This window comes from Antedon mediterranea, chromosome 8, assembly GCF_964355755.1.
Source record: "Antedon mediterranea chromosome 8, ecAntMedi1.1, whole genome shotgun sequence".
Classification (NCBI taxonomy): domain Eukaryota; kingdom Metazoa; phylum Echinodermata; class Crinoidea; order Comatulida; family Antedonidae; genus Antedon; species Antedon mediterranea.
Genome location: NC_092677.1, coordinates 15,562,353 through 15,589,927, shown reverse-complemented (window position 1 = coordinate 15,589,927; position 27,575 = coordinate 15,562,353). Strand labels below are relative to the sequence as shown.

Genomic DNA, 27,575 nt, shown 5'->3' with positions numbered 1-27,575 from the left:
TATTGACTGGCAAAATTCAGGACCTAATACACTCCCTTGCGGAACTCCGCTAACAGCATCTCTCCACTTAGACTTGATTCCTTCTACTGAAACTAGTTGTTTTCTTCCAGACAGAAAAGACTTAATCCAATTTAATAATTTTCCTTTTATTCCATAACATTTAAGTTTCCTCAATAAACAACAATGAGGCACCTTATCAAAGGCCTTGTGGAAATCCAGATACAAACAGTCAAATTGACTGGAAGCTGTAAGTGAGATGAAAGACCTATTGACGATAAGCTGAGTTTTAGATCTCATGTGTCCCATGTAATTTCTTCTGCTAACAGGGAGTTAGGTATTATATATCGAGCGTTTAAATTTTTGGACCCTTAGAGTTTTTAGCTGTTATACAAGTCGCTTTCCGTCCAACCCTGGAATACTGTAATAATGTCTGGGTTCCTAAGATTTTAGCGGATGAGGATAGGTTGGAGAAGCTACAACAAAAAGCCACCCGATTCATTCCGGAACTAAGGGGTACAGAGTATGTATGTAGGCTAAAAATACTTGATCTTCCTACGTTAGTTTATAGAAGAAAGAAAGCTTCTCTGATCCAAGTATTTAAAATACTGAAAGGATTCGATAAATTGGACATTGAAACCTTTTTTAATATGTCAATGTAACCGCTCTACACACAACACAAAAGATTATCGACTTAGGGTTGAGGTGAGCGGGGTTCGAGTTGATTGGGGCAGCGGCACTAGACACACATAGATAATAAATAAAAGAGTACAAAATAGTTGGCTTATAGTAGATGTGTTATTATTCTAAATCATAATACAAATTATACAATATGCGACTTATAATTAAGTATGCTTAAAGATTTAGATAACAAGTCAAACTTAAGTTTGTTGACAACTGGCAGTGGTCGAGCTTGTCCCCTTTTTGGTGTGGTAAACCCGTTCGAAGTTTGATGCTTATACACTCCACCGATTCCCTCGTCTGGCTGTGGACTTTACACACAGAATCCAACTTAGGCAATCTTCCCTCAACCTGAATTTGTTGAGCAAGGAATAAGTGTAAATACAACTTCTTTCAGAACGTACAAAAAGTATCAGGGAGGACCTGACTGCTCTCAATAGATTTAGAGTTGAGTTGTCTACTACGGTAGCCTTTTTGTATTTAATTCCTATAACTACAGAATTCTCTATACAGGCTTCATTCAAGGATAATTTAGGATTAGCTAATAAATCATAGCCTAGTGAGTATATAATGACAGGGTCTTATTACTACACTCTAACTTACATATAAACATACAATCAATACGATATAAGGTGGTCAAACATATAGTACATATTTACAATATATCAAGTTGTATCTAAGATAATAAATTCATTGTTGGACAACAAGCAATGATAAACATAAAAGTAGTATCCTATATGTAGTTAACAAGTACAACTAAAGGACTTAGCTATGTTACTTACGCTACAAAATAATAAGTTTATGTTGGTTATCTTACCTGAATTTGTTGAGCAAGGAATAAGTGTAAATACAACTTCTTTCAGAACGTACAAAAAGTATCAGGGAGGACCTGACTGCTCTCAATAGATTTAGAGTTGAGTTGTGATTTTTCCCAACTCTGCAGTCTTTTTTATATGTCTTGGCCCCACCCTGTTGTTCCGAAATACATTCCTGGACCATTATCTAATGGTAGATGATGGTGGCCCTATTTCCTTATTTGGAGTTTGATCAGCTAATAGTTTATCCTTAAAATAATTAGCTCATACTTAAAGTATGTTGGTCAGTACTTTCTTTGTTTGTAAGGAAGTAGGAATGTGTAAATGTTGCAATTTCCTTGGACTGGCACACTTTTGTGGCCTGGGTTACCCTTCATCTTCTTTGACTGGCCTACTTTTGTAGCCTGGGTTACACTCACCCTGCCAAAATATTCGTCCGTCCCCGGACGACGCTCAACAAACTCAATGGTAACCAACATTTACATTAAAAGTAGTGCTTAACTACGTCACCATTTAGTTGTTTGATCGTAATTCACCTGTCTTAATACATAAAATATACAGTGAAAAAAAAATATTACATTGAAAAGGAATCAAAATTGGCGTGTATATATAAACATATAGTAAAAATAACATTATAAAATTAATTCGGCTTAGAGCCTCTTAAAAGTGATAATTGAGATTGCATCATATCAGCAAACATTTGGTTTTGCATCCCAATGACTTGGACCACCATATTAGAAGTTGATGTAACTTGTTGGCCGGGAGCAAAATAACCTAACCTTTCTGGCTGTGTTCTTAGCCGTTTAGGACGTAAGGTATCATCTGTATTAGCCTGTGGTTCGTGGACATCGGGTTGAATATCAGGCTCATTATTAGCATTATCAATATTAACATTATCATTGTTGTCTAAATTATGAATAACAGCATCTTCGAAATCATTAATATCATGGTTAACTATTACATCTTCCTCATTGATCTGAGGTTCTATTTCGTTAACAATTGGGGTGTCAATAATAGTTTGAGCCACGTTTTGGTCATTACCCAGATTAGGAGGTATAGATGGATCTGTTGGTTGTTGAAGTGTGCGAACTGAATTTGGAATGTAATAATCTAAATCACTATCACTTGTTTCATGTCCAGATAGTTCTGGCTGTGGGACAGTTGACTTAGGCGTTTTGTGCCCTTGTCGAGTGACAGGCTTTCTCTGTCTTTGTTTTTCTTTAGTACCACTTTTAGGGGGAGTTTCCTTTGCTGTAGCAAACCTACATGGGAGTAGCATATTTCTATGCAATGTTCTAGTAGGACCATCACTATCTTCAGGTTCTATCTTGTACACAGGGTTGTCCCCTATTTGTTCCAAAACCACATAAATAGTTTCTTCCCACCTATCCGCAAGTTTATGTTTACCCCTTAAGCGCACATTTTTTACTAGTACCCTATCACCCTTGCAAATAGTGCATTCACGCACTTTACTATCATATCGGGCTTTATTGGCATTAGCTTTCTTGGTTGCCATTTCCTGGGCTAATTTGTGTGCTGTTTCTAGGCGATGTCGTAATTTGTCGGCATATCCCCTTGGAGAAAGTGAACCATTTTGATTTGGGTCAATACCTAGTTGGATGTCAATTGGGAGGCGGGCTTCTCTACCAAACATTAAATAATATGGGGACATTCCCGTAGCATCATTCTTAGTACAATTGTATGCATGCACTAAGGGTGCAACATGGTCTCGCCAATGTTCTTTCTTTTGGTTTTCTAGAGTGCCTAGCATTTTAAGCAGGGTTTGGTTAAACCGTTCTACCTGACCATTACCCTGGGGATGGTATGGGGTTGTACGAGATTTTCTTACTCCTAAATATTTACATAAATCTTGGATAACTTTTGATTCGAAATCTCTGCCTTGATCTGAATGTAATTGTTTTGGAAAGCCATAATGTTGAAAGACATTATTCCACAGAGCTTTTGCTACTGTGGGGGCTTTTTGGTCCTTAGTTGGGATAGCAATAGCATATCTAGTGAAATGGTCAGTCACAACTAATACATTTCTAGTATCCTTAGAATCAGGTTCTATAGACAGAAAGTCAATACACATTAATTCCATAGGCATGGTGGTTCTGACACTAACTAGGGGGGCTGCTTTGGTAGCACGGGCCTTTCTTCGGACACATCGTTCACAACACCTACATTTATCTTCAATTTGGGAGGACATACGAGGCCAATAAAATCTGGATCGGGCAAGATCCAAGGTCCGTTCCATCCCAGGGTGACCAATGTCATCATGTAAGCCAGTAAATGCTTTATCTCTATAAGCGGTTGGAAGTACTAATTGCAATTGCATAGCTCCGATATTATTTACAAATTGGCGGTATAGAATATTATCTTTTACCAATAATTTATCAAACTGTCTCAGGAGTAGCCTAGTTTCCTCGGGTAATTTTGTGAGTTCATCTTGTGTAGGTTTCCGTTTGTTATATACAAATTTAAAAATAGGTTTTATATTAGGGTCTTGTTGTTGATGCTCTACCCACTCCGCTGCAGTAACATTAGGCAAGGTTGACTGCCCATCTATAGGCCTAATAGGGTTATCATAGATGGCGGGGATTGCATCAGGAGAATCACTAACTGACTCAACTAAGGGTGTTGTATCATTAGGTATAGTAGACTTATTAACTATTTTAGCATTACAGACTGCTGTGAACGAACAGGATGAAAATTTTACTCTACCTAACACTTCGTCAGCTTTCTCTTGATATTGTTCGTATTCAAAGTCATTGGAAGGGGGGTCATGTGGGCGACGACTAAGACCGTCTGCATCTTGATTGTTTCTACCTGCTTTGTATTTAATATCAAAGTTGTAATTGACCAGGGCGGCAAGCCACCTTTGACCTGTAGCGTCAAGCTTAGCTGTCGTCAACACGTACGTTAAGGGGTTATTATCGGTGTAAATTACAAATCGTTGACCATAAAGATAGTCAGTAAATTTCTCAGTCACCGCCCATTTTAGGGCAAGAAACTCTAATTTATGAGCAGGATAATTGGCTTCACTTTTGGATAACCCACGACTAGCATAGGCAATTACCCTCTTTATCCCATTTATCTCTTGATATAGGGCTGCACCTAACCCGCTTGTGCTAGCGTCGGTATGTAGAATAAATGGTGAATTGTAGTCTGCGAATCCTAATATAGGGGCTGAAGACAATTTATCTATTAGTACATCAAATGCCACCTGACATGATTCGGACCAGTTAGTACCAAATGGGGTATTAGGACTAGGGCGCCTTTCTGAGGGAGTATTGGATTTAGGTTTTTTGAACGTTTTACCTCGTTTACGTATTGGGTCATACTTAGTCATAAGTTGGTTTAATGGTTTGGCAATATGGCTATAATGCTGTATAAATCGTCGATAATAACCAGCAAAACCTAGAAATGATTTCAATTCTTTTACATTTGAGGGGCGGGGCCAAGATTTGACAGCCTCTACCTTATCTGGGTCAGTGCTTACCCCATCCTCTGAAATGACATGGCCCAAGCACTTAATGGAAGTTTGGGCAAAATTGCACTTGTCTGGATTTAGTTTCAAGCCATACTCTTCAAGCCTAGATAATACTTTGTCTAACTTAGCTAGGTGTTCGTCTAGTGTGGTTGAAAAAACTAGTAAGTCATCTAAATAAACTAGAACGTCGGAGAATGTTAACTCCCCCATGCACTTCTCCATTAGTCGCTGGAAGGTGGCGGGGGCATTAGTGATCCCTTGGGGCATTCGGTTAAATTCATAGAATCCCAATGGGCACCAAAATGCAGTTTTTGCTTTATCCTCCTCAGCCATTTCAATTTGGTAATAGCCTGATTTGAGGTCAAGACATGAGAACCATTTGGCACCACGTAAGGTTGTAAGGGCATCTTCAATGTTGGGGACGTTGTATTGGTCCCTAACCGTCCTAGAATTTAGAAGTCTGTAATCTATACATAATCGAATTTCGTTAGTCTTCTTTTTCCTGACTAATACTATAGGAGAACTATACTGGCTTTCGGACTCTCTAATGATATTCTTCCTTAATAAATCTTGAATGTGGTCCCTAGCATCATTGAAATCAGATGGGGGTATCCTCCTACAAGGTTGACGGAATGGGGTGTCATTAGTTAGGTGTATTTTATGTTTTACAGCCGAAGTTCTCCCTATATCTAAATCATTCTTTGAAAAAACATTCGGATGATTATTAAGTAAATTAATAAATTTCGCCTTATCTATATGTGAAATTGGCGAGCTATCAAAATTAAAATTGTTTGAGGCCGTACTTGAGTTACAGTGAACTTCCGGACTGTGATGCGTTATAGACTGGGGGATGAAAGCAGTGGCAATCTTAAAGTTTCTATTTAGCCTAATTTCTTTACTAGAATTTGACAAAGGAACTCTAAGTTTAACTGGGCCCATATGTTCTAACTTGACTATTAAGGGTGTGATTAAAAGCCCTCCAGGAAGTGGGGTATCCGGGGATGCTTCAATTAACACATCTAAGTTAGGGTGTACTGTGTTCTTTATAACACATTCTACCTCTACTATTTTTCCTCTAGGTATTGTCATAGGAGAACATATTTTAACGGGGCCTAGTTTATCTTTCTTAGCCTTATCCTCTTTATACACTTCAGCCCAAGCAGAGTGTATGGGGCCTACTTTCCTTCCCTTTTTCTTAGTATTTGTCCAGCCAGTGGCCAGATCCCGAACTATACTGGTGTTGGTGCCCATTAACATAGACAGTCCCTTCCCTAATTTGGGGCACACTAAAGCTAATGTTGGGAATTGTTTAGTATAGCCCGTCTGGACTTTAGGAAACGTTAAATTGACCTCTATATAACCTAGATAAGGTACGTTCTGACCGCCAGCACCAGTTACTATTAAATCGGTTAATGGGTATATAGGCTTATCCCTTAATTTATCTTTATAAAAGTCTTCACTGATACATGTAACCTGCGAGCCTGTATCTAACATTGCATTACATATATGACCGTCAACAATTATTGTTACGACACTAGGGTCGCCTATAAGATTATTAGTTTGTGATATTGCACTATGGAGTAAATTATTGGATGTTTTTGTTCCAGTGTTTCCCTTTCTCTTTTGTTGGGACCTTTTTACTGATGGGGCAGACCGTTGTCCCTTCTTCCCGGATGCCCTCTGCCGTTTCCCGCCTGATTAAACCGTTTGACCAATTTCTGCTGTACTAATGTGGCATTAGTTGGGTTGGGACAACCCCTCATGTGGTGCCCATCCTCGCCACAATTATAACATATTTTAGGCCTAGTGTTTGGCGCAGGTGAAGAACGCGTTTTTGGGTTAGGGGTGGACTCTGGTGGGCTTGGTGTTGATTTGAGGTGATGTAGCTCAGTTCTAAGAACTTCTACCTCATGGCTAAGGGCTTCATAGCTACATAACGCAGCCTTGGCACTAACTGCCTTAGGTGTTCGCTTTTCTGCCCTAGCCCTACTATTAATTTCCTCACTTCTAACTTCTTTAATCAGTGTTAAATAAGTAGGGGGATTTGATTTGCGTTGTTTCAGGTTTAATGTAGATGATAGCATCTCGTCATATACTAGCCCACGGACAAATTGAGCTAGTCTCATATGGTCAGCCTTTGCTACCCCAACTGCCCCAGCCTTTGTTGCCCTAGTTAGATTTTCATCTAGGCGCATTAAAAATTTAGAGGGCAGTTCCCCTTCCGACTGATATGTCTCCCTAAATAGAGTATAGAGGTCATCTGCATCCACTGCCAAACCATAGACCTCATTAAGTACATCATGGCATTCCCTAGCAGTTGATTTATCAGTCACTTTATTTAGGATATTAAGTGCTGGAGGAAAGAGACTTTGACTTAAGATGCTCTTTTGTTCAGCCTGTGATAAGCTATCATCCCTTAAAAGTTGTTGGACTAGTTGAGACCAAGTCTCAAAGTCTACCTCATTTGAAGGGATTGGCACCCGTCCCGAAAACTGTCGTAACCGACGAACACCGGCCGTACGGGGCACGTTGTTGCCTATTAGGTGTTTTACTACTACTTCTTTGGTGTCGGAGGGGATGGAATCTAGCCTAAGATCGTTCAGGGTTTTCCCATGTTCTAAGAGAAATGTTTGTAGTTGTCCCTGGAAATCTGTGGGTAGGATATGGGTGTCCTTTTCTGGGGTCTTCCCATCCCATTTTATAATAGTCCAGTTTTCGTTATCTGTGTGGTCAATGGTTGTGGGGATATTTAGATCTACTACAGGTTTGGAAAACGAAAGTAGTAATTGAAAAGTGATATCTGTTTCATCTATAACTTCAACAACCTGGGATCGATCTATTTCTTTGAATGCATTAGGTATTCTATCGTGACTATAATTGGCCTTCAATACACCCCTTAATGCAATAGCATGACTAGGATCGACCTTGTGTTTAATACACCAGTCATATATATCCATGGTATACAAAATAAGAAGTTACAATTGTAAATTAAAATAAGTGAAATTACGATCAAATATTACAAATTGTAAAACAATAATTAGATATATACGGGTACAAAAATTTTATAAAGTAAAATTGAAAAGCATGAAATATAATACAATGATAAAAATATGCAATATAGTATATAATTATAAATTTATTATCTAACTAGTGCCTTTTCAAGCCCCACATTGGGCGCCAGTTTTTATGTAACCGCTCTACACACAACACAAAAGATTATCGACTTAGGGTTGAGGTGAGCGGGGTTCGAGTTGATTGGGGCAGCGGCACTAGACACACATAGATAATAAATAAAAGAGTACAAAATAGTTGGCTTATAGTAGATGTGTTATTATTCTAAATCATAATACAAATTATACAATATGCGACTTATAATTAAGTATGCTTAAAGATTTAGATAACAAGTCAAACTTAAGTTTGTTGACAACTGGCAGTGGTCGAGCTTGTCCCCTTTTTGGTGTGGTAAACCCGTTCGAAGTTTGATGCTTATACACTCCACCGATTCCCTCGTCTGGCTGTGGACTTTACACACAGAATCCAACTTAGGCAATCTTCCCTCAACCTGAATTTGTTGAGCAAGGAATAAGTGTAAATACAACTTCTTTCAGAACGTACAAAAAGTATCAGGGAGGACCTGACTGCTCTCAATAGATTTAGAGTTGAGTTGTCTACTACGGTAGCCTTTTTGTATTTAATTCCTATAACTACAGAATTCTCTATACAGGCTTCATTCAAGGATAATTTAGGATTAGCTAATAAATCATAGCCTAGTGAGTATATAATGACAGGGTCTTATTACTACACTCTAACTTACATATAAACATACAATCAATACGATATAAGGTGGTCAAACATATAGTACATATTTACAATATATCAAGTTGTATCTAAGATAATAAATTCATTGTTGGACAACAAGCAATGATAAACATAAAAGTAGTATCCTATATGTAGTTAACAAGTACAACTAAAGGACTTAGCTATGTTACTTACGCTACAAAATAATAAGTTTATGTTGGTTATCTTACCTGAATTTGTTGAGCAAGGAATAAGTGTAAATACAACTTCTTTCAGAACGTACAAAAAGTATCAGGGAGGACCTGACTGCTCTCAATAGATTTAGAGTTGAGTTGTGATTTTTCCCAACTCTGCAGTCTTTTTTATATGTCTTGGCCCCACCCTGTTGTTCCGAAATACATTCCTGGACCATTATCTAATGGTAGATGATGGTGGCCCTATTTCCTTATTTGGAGTTTGATCAGCTAATAGTTTATCCTTAAAATAATTAGCTCATACTTAAAGTATGTTGGTCAGTACTTTCTTTGTTTGTAAGGAAGTAGGAATGTGTAAATGTTGCAATTTCCTTGGACTGGCACACTTTTGTGGCCTGGGTTACCCTTCATCTTCTTTGACTGGCCTACTTTTGTAGCCTGGGTTACACTAACTATCCATTATACTAGAGGTCATTCTTTCAAACTATTAAAGCCGCGGGTCAAAACTAAATGGGGATCAAATAATTTTGGAGCAAGAGTAGTTAACGATTGGAACGCTTTGCCGAGAGTTGTTGTAGAGTCAAAGTCATTGAATCAGTTTAAGTCTAATTTGAAAGAACACTGGAAAAATCACCACCAGAAGTTTCAGCCGTATGTAAGAGATTTGTAATTCCAGAGAGGCGAATAAGCAATTTGCTTTAGCCTTAATTTCAAGGTAATTCAAGGTAATTCAAGGTGTTAATAATCATCCTTAGAATATGAGGAAATTAGGATTAGCCACTCTACCATGTTCAGTACAGAATATAACCCCATTGTTTTTGTAAAGTTATTTTTCTGTTTTGTGAGATCCCTACCTGTAGAGATATCTAGGTCACTCATAGTCTACCAACACTATTGTTGGTTTGTATAATTGTGCATATGTGCATTGTACATAAGACCAGTGACTTTACATCTCATTCGAGGAACAGGGCAATGAGAGTTAAGTATATTGCCTAAAAGATAAAGGCAATATGGCGCAGACAGGTCTTGAACACATGCAACTCATCTATTTTACCATCACTCCCACTATTACTACTCTATACAAATGGAGTAGATATATGGGCAGTTTGTAGAATATGTTACTTACGAAGCTACTCTCAATCTGGAAAACAACTAGACAAACATTCAAATAACATTCAAATAAATAAGGATATCTCTGCCAATGCTGGATGCAATTTTAATTTTAAATAGTATTTTAGTTTTTATATTATATTTTGTGAATTAAATAAAAATAGCCCTACTACAATATATCTTATAGTGATGAAATTTGAACAATGTTGTGTTGTTGATAATCTGTATTTCTTTTACATTCAGCCTGAGGGTGTAACTGAATTTTACACATATGCAGACCTTATTGATCTAACTGAAACCAACGGCCATTTTACAAAGTCATTTTTTATTGATCTTCCTCCTAATGGTGTGATTGATTGATCTGTTTATGTGAAGTTGGCCACAACTGGTACGTCATTTCTTCAGTCAGATTGTTTCTTCTAATCATGTTTTGGATTTAGATTATCAGAGTATGTTTTGTTTGTAAAATAAAATAGTGTCCTATTATAGACAGTTTTATTTTTATTTGTATGGCACTATACAGTAGCTCAATGGTTAACCTGATTTCCTCTAATCATTTTATTTATTTATCGAACACGAACAATTTCAATATCGATACAAGGTTAAAATGAATGAAAGGAAGACCAAAAAAGCAGAGCTCAACCAAGTTTGTCATTTAGTTAAATTAAAAATAAATAAACATACACATACTACAGTTTGAAGTTTATAGATAAACTGGGCGTGAGGGGCAAAGGTAGTGCGAGTTGGTACAAAGACACATCGTTTTTTTGTATGTGAACTTAATTAGAGGTTGCAATTATGAATATGATATTGGAAAAATTGATTAAATTCCAGACAACCATTATACTTCAACAGTACAATGTAATTACACTACAAATTAATGATGATATAAGTTTGCAGTACACACCACATATGTGGAAAAGAACTGAGTTACTCAACGTTTTCATCAATACTTTGCTTCTAAAGACAATCAAAGGCATGTTGTTTGATAACATTTTTTATGTAGGAAAAATATACTGAAGGTCAAAGTGCACTCTCAAAGTGCCCTCTACTGTACTTGTTTCCCTGACAAATGTAGGCAGGGTTCAACCAAACTCTGCCTTAAAACACAGGTATCATTAAACAATTTTGCTAAAGGTAGCAATAAACACAGTACTCTTGTAAACGGCACAGCATGGTTCACTTATTTTCCATTTAGGAGACCAGATGGGACCAACAATGAGTGGATTGGATGAACTTTTGCGGATGCCCTCTGGATGCGGTGAGCAGAATATGATAGGCTTTGCTCCGGATGTTTTCATTTATGATTACCTTACGAACACAGATCAGAACAATCCAGAAATCAAGGAAAAGGCACTCACATTCATGAAAACTGGTATGTTGCAATAATTATTTTTTCCTATTTCATCCTTTCATAATTTACTTGAATCATTGTACATAATATTATTTTATTTGTAATTTGATGAATAAATGTATTTTGTATTTGTATTTTTGGTATTAAAGTTTGTCAATAACATTGGTAAATTGCATAAAAAATACTGGATCATTTACTATCTTATTCCTCTTTAGTAATACAATTACTACTTTATTTCTAGGCTATCAAAGAGAGCTCAAATACCAGCATAAAGATGGATCTTTTAGTGCTTTTGGGAATAGTGATCCTTCTGGAAGTACATGGTTGACAGCTTTTGTTATTAAATCATTCATTCAGGCCCAGGACTATATTTATATAGACATGAAAGTTGTTGAGAAGGCTATCACTTGGTTGTTGGAACAGCAGAATACTGATGGATCATTCATGGAACCAGGCAAAATTTTCCACAGAGATATGCAGGTTAGACAGTAGCATTCAGGCTGCTATGTTTGTTTCATAGTCATGAGTCATATAATTATGAATGTCATTTAATATTTTTAACAAACATAGCTCCTTGAACGAAAGTTTTAATTTCTAAAAAGATATATAATGCTTTAGCCGTTACTCCTAGTAATAATTTACTGTAATAGAAACTATTTTAAATCATTTTGTATGTACTGTACCTTAGTTTTATTGAGCTTAGTTTAATTGCTCTAATTGCAAATTCTTAATTGGAATATTTGTTTTGTACTTTGTTTGTTTCGATTTTCAGGGAGGAGTATCAGGGCCTGTAACACTTACTGCATATGTCGTTGTTGTGATACAAGAAGCTAAGAATGGGCGTGGTTTAAAACAGGTTAGAATATTTATACAACTTTACAAACTATCCAAGTGTAGTGAGATGATCCAACATGGCTGCCATTTGTGTTCAAATATTAACAATCACTGTACTTACATCTTCACTTACAGTACAAGGATTTATTTTAGAATACAATCGTATGTGGTACGTCATAGTGTATAGTGGTGCATTGCTGAGTAGAAGGTACCTAATTGACCAATTGCAGTATAGCCATATTTTATGGCATTATTGTTATGCGTCTGAGTTTCTGATCTTCCATATTTTTGTTTTTAACTCATTTACTGTAATCACCAATAAAGAATTTGTTTCCATTTAGGTCCTAATAAAATAGCTCAAATGTACGTTAGTTCACCACCCTCTCCACAACTATTCCTACAGAGGTGCATCACATTTTTTACTTGAAGCAATTAAAGTTCTCATTTATTTAGCCAACAGCATGGATCTTACACAAGAAAAGGGAATTTTCTGTAGTTGCGAGTCTCTTTTCAAAATGACAAAAAGTAATAATTATGTAAAAGACTACAACATATTAAAAACAGTTAATTCACATACGGTCTCTTCAGTCATTATTAAGCTTTTTTTTTTTTTTTTATCAGGCAACTTTAAATGAACTTACAAGCTCTTTGAATAAGGCCAATGTCTACATTGTAGGCCAGTTGTCTACGTTCAACACAGATCCTTATGTTCTAGCTATTACAACATATGCTCTTAATTTGAGTGGACATTCAGAACGTGATAATTTCCTTACAGCCTTAGAAGATCTTTCCATTGTTGAAGGTAGGCCTACTGTATTTTGAATAGAAACAGAATCTAAATTTATATAATATAAACATTTAAAATGCATTTTAAGTTGATGCCTTACCAAGAATAAATGGAAGTAGATGATGGTGGTGTTTAATGTAGTCTTTGTTGGCAATAATACCAGACAATGGCCTAATTTTATGTTACATAAATATTGGGATGAGGTTGATATATCTTGCGTTGTTCCGGTATGCTACACAGAAATGTGTGGCGGAAAAACAATTAAAATATGTCAAAAATTGTAATGTGCGGGTGAACTATGGCAATGGAGTTATTAACGCAACTCACTAAGCCACGTCCGTGGCGTTATTAACGTCAGCTACATACCCCATCTTAACTAATGCCACGGAGCTAACTCCAGCCACGCTTGAATGATTTTGACCTTATTTCAAGATATTTATTAATTAATTCTTGTTTTTTACTGTGAATTTGATTGCTGAAATAAAAACAAGCTATTTAGCTGCTCTCTGTTCTTCAATCTAAAAGAGCATGAATTGTTCAGGGTGAAATAAAAATAAATAATGGCCAAAAGCAGAGTGTTTTTTGGGAAAGAATTGATTTAGAAATCAAGCGCTGACTATATTTCAAGAAATGGTTAAAAAACAACAAAAGATGGTCATCAAGACAGTGTAAAATCTAAAAAGGAACAAAGGGTTTAACTTTTAGGACGTAAACGATACTTGGACTTCTTTGTTTACGTGTGAACACCTGATCATTTTAATCTGTGGATTACCTTACCACTTGCATAAGCCACGCCAGTCTTATGCCATACGTGTGAACGTACCCTTAGACGGGTCAGACTGTAAAGGAGATGGAAAAAGCATCTGGGTCAATTTACTGTTGTTCAATCCTACCAAAAATCTTGAAAAGCACAAGCTCATTAGACAGTTTTCCCTAGAATCAACGAGCATGATGTCATTTGTGACCACTTGACCCTGACCTACAGGTATATTTGACATAATGGTAGTGGCAATTTCCAAAATACATATTTCTTTTTGGTGAAATATCATTATTGGGAAACTTGAATTCAACTAACTTGTTATTTATGGCAGAGATTCTTGTGTCCTGTCCACACTAATATTTGACCATAATACTTAATCTAATCTCGCTGTTACAGAGTAAAGATTGCTTATTTCTTCATGCCTCATATTAAGCTAAGCTACTTATTTACTCCTTTTATTATGTCAATTTTACTACTTTTTACCATTGGTTGTTTTAAAGACGGAATGAAATATTGGCGTCGCCAGGATAAAAACACAACAGATGATGAGTCTAAGGATGATATCTGGATTCGACCGTATGGAAAACCTCCCTCATCTGATGTTGAAATGACAGGCTACGGCCTCCTCACCTATCTTGCACATGATGATATCTTTGAAGAATCGTCAATTGCAAAATGGTTGACTAGACAACGAAGTGAAATTGGAGGTTATTCCTCAACACAGGTACAACTTTAATCTTGATACACTTTTGCTACTTTCGATTGGCGACGACCAAACTATGTCATGTTAATTCATTGTGTATATGCAGAGATATTGGGACGTTTCCCTAACTCCCCACCTCGACACAGGTTTAATGGTTTCTGCTCAAAGAGACAACACAGTGATAGACCTGCCTTGGGTTGGTCTTCGATTACAGCTCTGGATTTTATTTTATCTCCTACCAGGACACTGTTGTAGCCTTGCAAGCGCTTGCATCATATGCTGGTCAATTCAGCGAAAATAGTGGTGAGGTTGTTTTGGATGTAACAGTATCAGAGGATCCAACCTACACTCAGTCGCTTATTGTTAACAGTGACAATGCTCTCGTATTTCAGCAGTTGGAGGTAATGTATTATTTCTTAATAATAATTAATTATTGTGATTCATTAAATATTACAGTGCAGTTACGAGAGGAAAAAACGCTGGCTTTATAGGTGTGGGTTCAATGGCTCAAGTTGATGGTTATTAATTAAAATGATATTCTTGTTAGGGATATCATAAATACTGTATTTTATTTTTGTGATTTTAATTTAGATTCCTGTGTCATCTGGTTCAGTTGATGTATCGGCCTCCGGAAGCAGATCATTTCTTTTACAATTCTCTGTTATGTACAACGTGCAAGAAGTTGTAGAAGAACCAGCATTTAACGTCACGATAGCAGTGATTGACAATGATTCAAACAATATTCAGATTGAAGTTGGTGGACAGTAAGTCATTTCATCAAAAATGCATTGCTGTTTATAAAATAAATTGTTAATTTTAGCACAGAGATCACCTTATATAATATCATAGTTTTTGGATATCTTTTGTCCAACTAGTAATCGGAAACCCACGGGGGACAAGATCAATTTTTCCAAAAGGTGTTTGCTTGATAGAAGGCCTCCGGTTGGAATTGAAATTTAACCTTGCACTGATGAGTCTTACATATAGAAAAAGTTCCTCAGAATCACTTGAAGGGGATAGTTTAAAAATGTATAACATGACAGAACCAAAAGAAGTAAATATGGAAGCAATTATATGGATATATTATCAGTTTTTGATTATCTTACCAGGTATCTAAAAAATATGGTGCAAAGCGGAATGTCAATCATGGAAATTGGTATCCCTTCAGGCTTTGCGGTAGATGAGGATAGGATCAGACATGAACTTCAAAATATTGCCACTTTGCAGAAATATGAATTGCAGAAGAGAAATGCTATTCTGTACTTTGATGAGGTAAGATGAAAAGCTATTATATGCTTTTATTCAACCCACTATGACTTCTATAGTTAAACACTATTTTCGTGTTATTTTTTAAATGCACACTACAGATTTTACTAAATGATGTACATTAAAACCATGGACCAGGTCCATGGTAAAACTGACACTGCTTTTTCATAACCACTCCGCCATACTATGCATGAACTTTGTAAAGATAATGTACATAATGTTAGGGATTTGTTTGTTCAGTTTAAATTTAGAAATAGGGTTCCATAAATTGGTTTGTTTTTTCATAAGCTTGGATTAATATTGCTTTTAATTTTCCAGATTGCATATGATTCTCCAACTTGTGTGATTATTACAGCTTACAGGACAAATATTGTTTCCAACATAAAACCTAGCCCAGTAAAGTTGTATAATTACTACCAACCAGGTAGGAATTTAATTATTTCTTATAAATAGTTACCTTATGGTTATAGAAACTTTGAAATGTAAACCCATTGTAGGCCTACTGTAAATATTGAATGCACAATAATGCCGTAATGAGAAATGATTTACAAGTGATATGAAACGATCCCCTGGCCACCTCAACCTACTTGGGATAATTTTAAAATTTCACATTTTGTTATACGTGATTGGCACCCGAGTAATATTATTGTTTGAAATACATTGAACACATTTGAGATAGCCATAAAATACTCATTATTGGACATTGGCCCATTTCGCATCTAGTGCTGTGCCTAAGAATTCTAATAAAATAAACAATGACTAATAGAGACAGTATACTGATTTTGGGTTTTTGCCTGATCTTTGTTCTCTGACGTTATAACTTCCACAAGTGTACTTCACAATGCCCCCACCTGCCTTTCATCTAGCTGTTTAAATACTGACAGGAACACCTTCTTATTTTTCCTGGGTGATTGATTGTACCTTAATTGTCTTAATCCCCAGATGAAAAAATCACAAAGTTTTATGTATCTGATGCTTTGAGTAAATCAAACATCCATGAATTGTGTGATACTTGTGGAGAAGCAATCAGCTTGAGTGCAGCAGACACCACTCCAGAACCCTCTGCAGCTGTCATTCAAATGACCCCTCACCCACTTCTTAATATCGCTACACTCATCTTGAGCTGTTTCATTACAGGGTTAATGCTTGGAGTAAACTATCAGGGTTAATAAAATGTTATCTGATATCTCTAATAAAATGTAAGGTGTTTCTTCTGAATTATAAGTTTAATAAAATATGTCTCTAAACAAAAAAGAATTTTAAATGCATATCATGTTTGCATACACTTACTCAAATTATATAACACAACATTTTAAACATTATTTGTAGGACTTTTTGTATGTAATCAAGATCATATTTTTATAAATCATACAGTAAAAAGAGGATCATATTGAAATGTTGGGTTTTGGTATAGTTGAATCTGTAGGCCTAAGGTGTATATATGAGGTGAAATGTTTCACTATTACTATTTTTTTATAACTTGAGTTACTTAAACATTATTATTTAATGGATTAAAGATATTACACAGTACTTTAGTAAAACTAAAATATTTAATATTTAAATTTCAATAATTATCATAAAGCAATCATGTTTTAGGTTTAGGTAAATTGATAATCGCAATACTAATCAATATTTAGAAAATATTAATCGATATTTTGTCAATTTAATTTTGCTAATCTATTTTTGCAAATCCTAATAACCAAATTAAGGTGTGTGAATTATGCAGCATATATTTTTGATTTGTGATGATTTTGATTTTTGTAAGTTTCTATATTTTTCGACTTTGTAACAAAACCTTCATTTTTTTAATAGAACAATAATGTAAAAAATTAGGTTTGTTAAAAAAATATATAATTGAAAAAATATATATTTATTTATTTGTAAAAAGATAAGAGTGTTCATGTTTTTGAGGGACTATACATCTTTAAAAAAAATAGGAATACATGTCTGTGATTTAGATGGAGAATAAAAATGACATATCTTCTCTTTTTATGTTAAACTACATGCTGCCACCACCTGTTATTTCTTGAATATGTATGTTGCCATGCATAACAAATCATGTACTTAGTAGTACTGTAGTACAGTAGTGTGTGATTATGTCAATAAATAAAAGTTGGTTGGATGGATACATTGGTGTCTATATGAAATAACTGCATTTGGTAATTTTTGTGGATACCTGGAGAAAAGGTAAAGTGTGCAAAAATTGTTTTTATTTGTGATTAATTTAATAGGTTTCTGTGTGAGATTCTTGGTATGGTAAATGCCTGATTGGTTGTATGATACGGTGTGCTCCATAGGTGTGTGTACCAGGGAAGACTGAATCTTCCCTCAATGTACTGTAGGTAGATTGGTGATCAGTTTAAGAAGTGAGTACATACCTGAAGCGGACCAAACTGTATACCTGGGCTAATAACCTTCCTAGCCTATACAAATTATTTTTTGATTTTTTTTATTAAACTTTAAGTTGACAAAAAATGCATAATTCTATACCTGTAAGACTAACGATTGTTATGCATAATTGGCCAAACACGTCAGAAGTGTATGTAACGTCTGGACCCTGTCAATTTGCAAAGGAAAAACGATTTTCACATGCTTACGTCATGTATGATATTGAATTGAAGGTTGAATTTTTGGCCAAAACCATAATATCCTGTTACGACTGTTGCAAAGTACACACTGGCACACAACTGTCTCATTGTTGATGATTTCATTTAAAGTTGTTAATGATGGTGTATTTCGCAGGACTATTTCGTGGGAAAAATTTCATGTGAAATTTTGTAGTTTGAATAGGTCCACAACCATTCTTTTATTTTGCTTATGCGAATGTTAGTCAAAGAGAACACATCTTCAGGGAAAGACAAATACTAAAAGACATTTTTGAAGTGAAAAAATGGAAACGGTAGCAGATCCATGGAGGGGGTGCACCCTCCTCACGCCACACGTATAATCATTTTATGTAAAGTAAATTCGATCAACTTTACATTGGATGGATTCAAATTATGTTTTAAAAATGTGTTTTTTAGTAGTACCGTTTACTGTTTTACCATCAAATGGGAAGCTAAAGAGATTGGATCATTGTAGCCTACTTCTTTGCACCTTTACAATGTTATGTGCTTTATAAGGAGAAAACCCTGGCTGCGCTGAATTTTTACTTGACAAATTTCTTGATTCGTTTCCTGACAAAATCCTCTTTTTTAACGATAAAAAGTTACATAGTCGTAATAAAACTAAAGTTCTCAAGTTTACTTTTTCTTTGATCTACCAAATGAAAATTATCCCTCTATGGCAATCATGGTCAGAAAAGAACATGGTATAAAGACGATGGTAAGTTAAAAAAGTTGTAGGCCTACTGATGGGTTTGAACCAAGCCTCAACCTAGGGAGCTGAGCATAACCATTCAACCATTTGATTAGATTTGGGAAAGGTGATGTCATAATCTATTAGATTCATTGATTTTAATGATTGAGTATGTTATTGATTTTGATTTTATCTCATCTGTTGTATTAAACCCATTTATCCCATACTGTAGAAGTTGTTGTTTTCAAAATATTTTAATATTATTATTATTTTCTTAAACAGGTCTAAAACAATGGCTCTGAAGTATGTAGGCCTAACAATATTTTGTATTTGTATTCACATGGCTAATGGGTAAGATTATTTGTTTCTTTCATTCACTAAATTAATCACTCCAATTAAAGCAACGTCTCACTTTATATTTCTGCCGTGTTCTTTAATTTATTGTAAAGAACAATGTTATAGCAGTTCAAAAAGAGAGATTTTATTTGTAATTTGAACTTGATAAGAAAGTGCTTATTTTCAACAAGCTCGTTTAACACAAATAAAATCCTAAAAATAATGAAACATAGGGGAAACTATAGATCGATAATTATTGGAATGTATGATCAATAGAAATTGTTTTCCCCCACCTGGCCTTTAAGCGTATAAATGCGAATTGATTGGTCGATTGCAGCCACCATCTTGTTGGTTCCCTCTCCATGGAGAATCACTTTTTGAACTGCGATAACATTGGTAAATCCCCAACTCTGACACAAAATAGGACCTAAAATTGTATTCCATGTCGTACACAATTTATATATTTAGTTTTGTGTGAAAAATAACTAATATAATTTCCCTTATTGGGGGTTGCGAAAACGGTAATTGCGTATATTATTTTTTTGGTTGTTCAAAAACACAAAATTATGCCAGATTATGTCAAAACGGCTAAATAATGCCGCGGCATGATAAGCTTTGATAATAAATCGCATGCTGTCCCCTGTTTTTTCCCACTCCTCCCACTTGTAATTGTATGTAGTCATGCATAACAAATGTGTATTTATTAACTGGCACTGTATGTCAAAAATAATTAAACAACTTTGGTTTGCAGCAGAGACGTGTGTCATTGCTATAAACTGAACTGTAGTTGGTGTCTTTCTGACTGGTTACTTTAGGAAAAAGGTAAATTGTACAATGCTATTTTCTATTTGTGATTATAACTGCCATGTATTGAGGATATCTTAGCCAAGGATTTTTCTTTAACATATAAAATTTTTAAGTGAAATTTTTATTTTTGGTTTTGATCTTCTTTCAAATTGTGAAAATGCTTTATTGTTTTATTATGTACAACAATTAATTGTTAATTCTTGAAGATTTGATTGATGTTTCTGTTAGTTTTTTGTTTTAAAATGTTGTATTTGTTAAATCTGAGGCGCCTTGTAACTAAGGTGGTTCCATCTTGTAAGGCGCCTCTGTGTAATATACTGAATAAAAAAAACCCAAAAAACTGCTATATAGAGTGTGTTAGATCCCCGTACCGTAGGCATTTGGGTTGGTGTCTTGTTAGCTTAGACCAAACCGTATTCCTGGCTAACTACTTATTTACTTTTTATATTAAGTATTCTTAGCATTTTGAATGCCAGAGGTTTTTCCAGTTTGAAACTGCCACCGCCAGCGTTTTTAATTTTGATGTTTTTATTAAAGCCGATTGAAACTATTTTAGCTTTACAATTGTCAATGGTACCAAGAACGATGTTCAAATCACAATATGTAAATCGTAATAGTAAAATAAAATTAACCCCTTTTTTAGTTTTTTGTAGTTTCGCACAAGAAATAAAGTCGAGATATTCGCGATTTTGTGCAAGACATCACAATTTGAAAATAACGCCCGATCAGATCAACAAACAAAGTAAACGTTACTTACACGGCATCAATAGGCCTATAAAAACAAGTTATCACTATCTAAAAATGTATTACATTTTATAAATCATTGATCTTGCGTCAAATTTTTGCCAAAATTCACATAGTAAAGACACCATGAGGCCTAGTCAATCTGGCCTAAAGTTCGTCCGGAACCGTTTTGTGACTAGGCCTACTAGTAAACTGATGATAATCCATACCATTTCCAAACAGGTCTGTTGTGCGGAAAATCAGTCACTTAGTGAAACAACGAAACCATTACGGTATATAACATACAATATAATACATATAAATAAATAATAAAATTAAAGATTTCATATTCAAAATGACACCATTACTTTTTATTCGGGTAACAAACAAACATGCCAATCCACAAAAACCTTTGTAATACTTCTAGTATATTAGCTAGAGCAGCCGGTACATGACGCGCCAAGCCAGCGCTCTACACGCTACTGTGATGCGTGGGGTATGTTGATGTTTCGACAGGTACCGTTTTGACAGTCATTCGTAACCAGATTAGCTATAAATTAATTAATATAATATTTACGGTCCAGAAGTGTCTATATTGATAGAATATACCAATTATTAACCTATCTACTGGATTTCATAAAAAAAAAAAAACGAAACACAGAGATCTCCGCGTTTGGCAGTCAAGCGTTGTGTTTCCAAACACGAAGATCTCTAGTGTTTGGCAGTCAAGTGTTGAGTTTCCAAACATGAAGATCTCCGAGTTCAGTCAAGCCTTGTGTTTCCAAACACGAAGATCTCCATGTTTGGCAGTCAAAGTGTTAATAGCCCATGCAGGTACAGTACCATGCTAAACTCTCATTAGATTCACATTCAGAAATTATCGTGAGTTTCTTTATCATGATGTTCAATGTGAACCTGCAGGAAGTTGTTAACGTGATCTTGGATATCACGTTAATTCCGGCTAACATGCTCTCGGAGAGCACGTTAGTTATCATGATCTTACGAAGTTATCGTGATAAGAGACGAAATTCAACCAATCAGCGCTCGGTTGCTAATCAGGTGATGTATGGGTCATCGACCCAACCGGAAGCAGACGACCCCAACATAACAACAACAACAATAATTTTGACAGCACGTTATATTCTTCAATCAAGCAAGCTGCAATACATTCTTTTTATTTTATCGCAATCTTTCGTTCAATTTTTTTTCAATCTTCGGATAACTGCTGTATAAAACTGAACTCGCGCAACGCAAACAACAACAAACCAACAAACAAGCTACCACACCACATCACACACCATGTTCTCAACGTTTGACCTCTGTCACGCAACATTGCCCCTCATTAGCATACTTATATCAAGATGTCCAATTCTATGTGAACGCTGTTCCTGCTAACGCGATATTCAATATCACGATACGAGAGCACGATAAAATCTTATGTGAATGTGGCTACTAACGTAATTTAATTTTAGTGGACGATATATTAATAGATGGATCTTAATCTAATATTGCATCACATTAAATATTCCAGATTAACTTCCCTTTTAGCAAAATTAATTTTTATTTGGTCAGCTGATCTACTTTATTTTCAACTTTCATTTAAAAATTGACAAATTGACATTTATAGCTTGACAGTAAATGGTAAATGTATTCAGTAACATGAATATCCAATCTGTTTTAAATATAAGATCTTATCTGTGCAGCAGGAAAATGATTATGAACCACAAAACCGGTTTAGCCTGAGTCAGTTATGTGAGGTCATACTGGAATATGTTTTTTGTATCCAAATATCACAAGAAAAAAAAAGCTGGAGACAAAAAATCACTTGAAATTTCGAATTACAATAAGAAACGTTAATTTAGTATTTATTGAATTATCAGTATTTAAATCATTTTTTTCCTAGATTAAATTAAAGACAATGGCCTTAAATTATGTAACCATATTTTGCATTATGTTTGGATTCATTCACATGTCTTATGGGTAAGTTTTTAAAAGATTCTTTGTAAAGCCTCATCAGAAAATACTTGGTTGTAAATTTCAAAATTGAGTTTCAATATATATTGAAATGATTCATAAGGGTTAATGTGTTCTTATTAATTTTATTATTACTATTAAATACAATATATTTATTAAATTATCTTTTGTTATGCGAATCATTATTTATTTGAAGTGAAAGTGACTATTTTTCCTATGGTATTCAAAATTGTATTCATTATTATTTTTTGTCTTTTAATTCCTTTCAAATACTTTGAAAAAAAAATGAACAATCAAAAATAGATAAACTTAAAATGGCAACAATAGATTAAAGAAAAAAAAAATCATTTTTATTACTGTTTTAACTTTAATCACCTAAATTTGTCAACGTGACGATTTTAAAGTCTCTTTCCTGGTGCAATGTTTTAACACTGCAGCCATCAAATCAAGCATTCCTTTAGTTGTGATTGGTTTTACCATTTTGTTCACGTCACAAAAACCTAATAGGAAAGTGTCCCCAGAAAAGGGGTGTCCTAAAGTACTACTGTATCTTTTAGATATATTGTCCCAATAAAAAATGATTTGTTTAAGTTTTTTTGTTGAATATGCCATTTTGATGTTTATGATAATTATTCACTTAAAGAAAAGTGTGATCGCAAAAAAAAAAAAATTATTTACCTGAAAAAACTGTAATTGAAAGCAAAAAATAGTCAAATTGACTGGAAGTCAGTTGCTTTTTGGTTGAATTTATTTAAATGTGTTTTTTATAAAGTGAAAACCGTTATTTCCGTTCAAAATCTTATTTTACTATTCTTCATTTTTCATGTTTTTGGGGGACAATACAGTACATCAATACAATATTATTTAATCTTGGTTACTTTTTACAGACGGTACATTATCATTTCACCTGACACTATACGTCCTGGATTGCCGCTCGTTCTTAGTATGAACATTGAAACAGAAGAGTCTTTTACCATCTCTGCCTTGATTAAAAACTCTGCCTCGCCTATCAATGTTGCATCAATTATACGAAACTATATTGGTAGTACTGTTGATACTATTGAATTACAGGTAAGGCCTATCTGCAACAAAATCAATTTATTAATTTATTCATATTCAGAATTTAGATTTCATTCTGAGTGTTGAACTTATTTTTAATAATTTTGTAAGTTTATAACAATTTAAAGAGTTTAAATAACATACAGTAGTATTAAACTGACTCCAAATAACAAGAGGGAAGCCATGATTTAAGAAAGAATAAATTATTTAAAATGTTACCAATTTGATTGCAATAAGATTTCTGTAAAACAGTTTTTAAAACGTTCAAGATGCTACAGTAGTTGGGTAAACATCTGTTGCAGCTAATAGTTTCACTGCGATAGCTGGTTGAATTTCCGTTCCAACGCGTGGGTGTTTGTAACTTTTATTTTGAGAATGCCAAGTGGTTATTTTAAATTTCTCCTGTTTCTGCTGCCGAAAAAATTAGGCAACTACAGAATCATTAAATGATTATTTTTGCAACAGAAAGAGTTAGTCTGATTCAGTGGGAGACACAACAGTCATGCTATTCCTATTATAAGTTAGGTTCACACATTCAGTGCTAGTAGACCCTGTTTTTAACTGTAAACATTTATTTAGTTATAGTTCAGTGTGATTCGTGTGTCATACCCATATAAAGGAAACGAGAATAGACTCTTGTATTAACGATAACTCGTTAATTCTCATTATTATATAATAATAAGTTCGCTAGTATCTACGATGATCGAGAAAGAGAGAGCCAGCCATGTGTATATTAAATATAGTAGTGCTCCCTCAGGCGTAGAATCACGTAACACGTACGTGAATGTTTTTAAGTGTGTCGGTACTCCCAACTCAGTATCTAGTACCATACACTTTCCAAGGTGCATTTTTGTACAATACAGGTTGTTAAATTCTTTAAAGCCTGGTCTACTGTATTATTAAGATGAGTGCATTAATTTGATTGGTTTTTGCATAGTTTCTTTACTGTGATGGATCAACATTGCATCAAGTGGATCAATAAAATATATTTTACTGTTTACATTAATTTAACCTGAGTGCTGTAATTTCCTTCTGATTAATGTTATACTGATGAGTTAGTAGTTATTTTTTAAAAACCAAAAATTATTGAAACTAACCTGCTTGACAGTACTAACTCATGGATATTCAAAACCAGATGAACATTAACTTACAGATATGTTTTAAGAAATTTTTTTTCTGGATGGGCAAGCCTATAGCTCACACATGCTTGATTAAACATCTGCATTTATGTTGTTTCTTTATTTTTGTTTTATTCATATAAAAGAAAGCCAAAACAATACCAATACCCTACACTAAACTTATTGTGTAGTTTTGTTAGGTTGTTCACTTTTGTAAAAAAAAAAAAATTAATATCGATTCTGCTTATTAAAAAGATAATAAACAGTTAAATTTTAACTAAAAACTCAGTAGTATTGCCTTCCAGTTTTTAGTCGCGTGGACGCGATTCTATAGTTCACTGTCTGTCGGTCCGGTATCACTATGCATTTTATCGCTTTTCTGTACTTTTTGAACTGTTTTGATGTCAACATGTGGGCATTTACGTGAAATTGTGCACCTCCTATTGTGAATGACGTTAGAGTTGCGCAACATGATTTAATAGTTTATAGGTATTTACAGTACAGTATTGTCAAAGTATTGCAAGTTTATTCTCAAAGGGCCTATATATTTACCTACCGTATGTGTTAAACCAAGGACTCATAAATTTACCCACTTGTGTTAAACCAAACTTTGGCAGACTGAGAGATTGGGATGTTCCATTCATCGCAAATCAATACATTTGTATAATCGTATATTAAATATATCAAAATAGTATTTTTTTAAGAAAATCGGCCTGTCTTCAACATTATGATGCTGTACTCTAGCTGTTCAACCGGTTTTCAGCTATTAAAAACAATTATCGTAGGAGGAGATAGGAAAATGCGAAGCCTCCTCACATTTTTGTGGCGGGTATTTTTTAAAGACGGACATACATTAGACAGTGTATACCACGATCTGAAAACACCCCTATTTGGGGCAAATCGTTGAACCTAAATTCGTTTTAATCGTCAATAACTAATTATCTAACTTAATTTAATTAGTAAACAGGGTTACATCAGGTGTTTAAAATCAGTACCGAAAGTACGAACCAACTTTATATACCATCGAGTAAAAATTCTAGAAGTAAGGCGCGATTTACCGAATTTTGTCCTTACGTAAATTTATATATAGATAAATACCTACCCTATATTTTTGGGCCAGTTACTCCAACATAACCTTTTTTTTGACTAGTGAAAAACTGGAATATTAACCTGATCTAGTGCTCTTTACTGTGAACTTGAAATTAGTTAATATGTACTTGTCATGTTGACGACTGCTCAGGTGGCCAATGTAATTAATAATTTGTATTTATTTTGATCTCCTTTCACACATTGTTAATCTTATAATATTATATTTTATATATAAATTGTACTGTGGCTTTTGTGGAAAAAAATAAACAAATAGTTTTTTTTCAGGTACCAGAGAGTGTCACTGCCGATGGGACTTACACTCTGGAGGTTTTAGGACTAAATGGTGTTAAGTTTACAGAAGAGAAAATATTGAAGTTTGTTTCAAAAGGCTTTTCCATCTACATTCAAACTGATAAAGCCATCTATAAACCAGGACAAACAAGTAAGGGCAGTGGTGTTGTTTTTTTTGTTGGATGGATGTACATTATGTGGTTAGTTTGTTCATTGAGATGCAATGAATTGGAACGTTATGGAATGCAGTGATATCATTGTCACTGCATTTTTGTCATAATGGTTTTTGATGACATACTATACTCTTTCAACAGCATCATGTAATGTGTAATCTATAACCATAAATGAACCATAACTAATTAATTAAGTGTATTAATTACCTCTGTTACTGTACTGTAAATCCACTGTCTCTAGGATTAGGTATACCTAACAAGCGGTTGAACCCTAACCTAAAACCTGAAATTGAAAGAACAATGCCTGTATAACAATGTATAAAGAAGGCACAAGAGAAGATATAAGGAAAAAAAGACAAACAAATGTGACTCTTTAAAAATAAAACAGGACAAGACAAAGATTAAAAGCAGTTTAAAAATGTATAAAAGAGAGGTGAGAGTGTATAGAGTATTGATAGTGTTAATAAAGTGTAAATTCATCCTCTTCTTCTTCCATCTGGACACTTTTGAGCCAACTTTCAAGTCCTACTAGTTCTTTACGCGTCGTCTGATGGCTCTGAAACATGGCATGCATATACTAGAGTAATATGTGAACAGAGCATTAGAGAGAACATTTTCGTACTTCAACCCGATTCAGAATTATGACATCATAAACATGGTACCAATCGAAAAAAGTGCGATTTATAAAGGACTTACTCCTCCCTTATTCGTTGTAGTATTGAGCTGGGATTTGGCATGGGTATACTACAGGGACATGTCCTCAAAGCTATAAACCGGATGCAGCCATATGACGTCTCGAAGATGGTATCTTGGTGCCAAACGATTTTCGTCGTAATATAGCCATGTTTGGTGTCATTTCAAAGGTCTTGACTTGGAGAATAAGAATATATACAGTAAAACCTATTTATGATATTCT

The 27,575-nt window shown here is 34.7% G+C and overlaps 2 protein-coding genes across 3 annotated transcripts in view; both read left to right on the top strand.

Annotated features, from left to right (window-relative positions):
• Positions 1–11,422, top strand: part of LOC140056514 (CD109 antigen-like) — a 49,558-nt gene extending 38,136 nt beyond the window's left edge. For both annotated transcript variants that reach the window (XM_072101911.1, XM_072101912.1), the window contains exons 21-22: positions 10,332–10,476; positions 11,287–11,422. In XM_072101911.1, coding sequence (XP_071958012.1) covers positions 10,332–10,448 — 117 coding nt within the window. In that variant the 3' untranslated portion in view covers positions 10,449–10,476; positions 11,287–11,422. The remainder of the gene's footprint in view (positions 1–10,331; positions 10,477–11,286) is intronic.
• Positions 11,295–16,961, top strand: LOC140057651 (CD109 antigen-like). The gene is made up of 10 exons (XM_072103369.1): positions 11,295–11,463; positions 11,684–11,922; positions 12,215–12,298; positions 12,898–13,078; positions 14,324–14,547; positions 14,769–14,927; positions 15,118–15,290; positions 15,636–15,798; positions 16,111–16,216; positions 16,735–16,961. Exons 1-10 carry the CDS (start codon positions 11,295–11,297, stop codon positions 16,959–16,961), a joined length of 1,725 nt encoding a protein of 574 aa, XP_071959470.1.
• Positions 16,962–27,575: the final 10,614 nt, after the last annotated feature.

Coding starts and splice junctions, on each gene's coding strand:
- LOC140057651 (XM_072103369.1), top strand. CDS start 11,295: ATGGGACCAACAATGAGTGGATTGGATGAACTTTTGCGGATGCCCTCT. Junction 12,299..12,897: donor ATGGGCGTGGTTTAAAACAG/GTTAGAATATTT, acceptor TTTTTTTATCAG/GCAACTTTAAATGAACTTAC. Junction 15,291..15,635: donor CAGATTGAAGTTGGTGGACA/GTAAGTCATTTC, acceptor TTATCTTACCAG/GTATCTAAAAAATATGGTGC.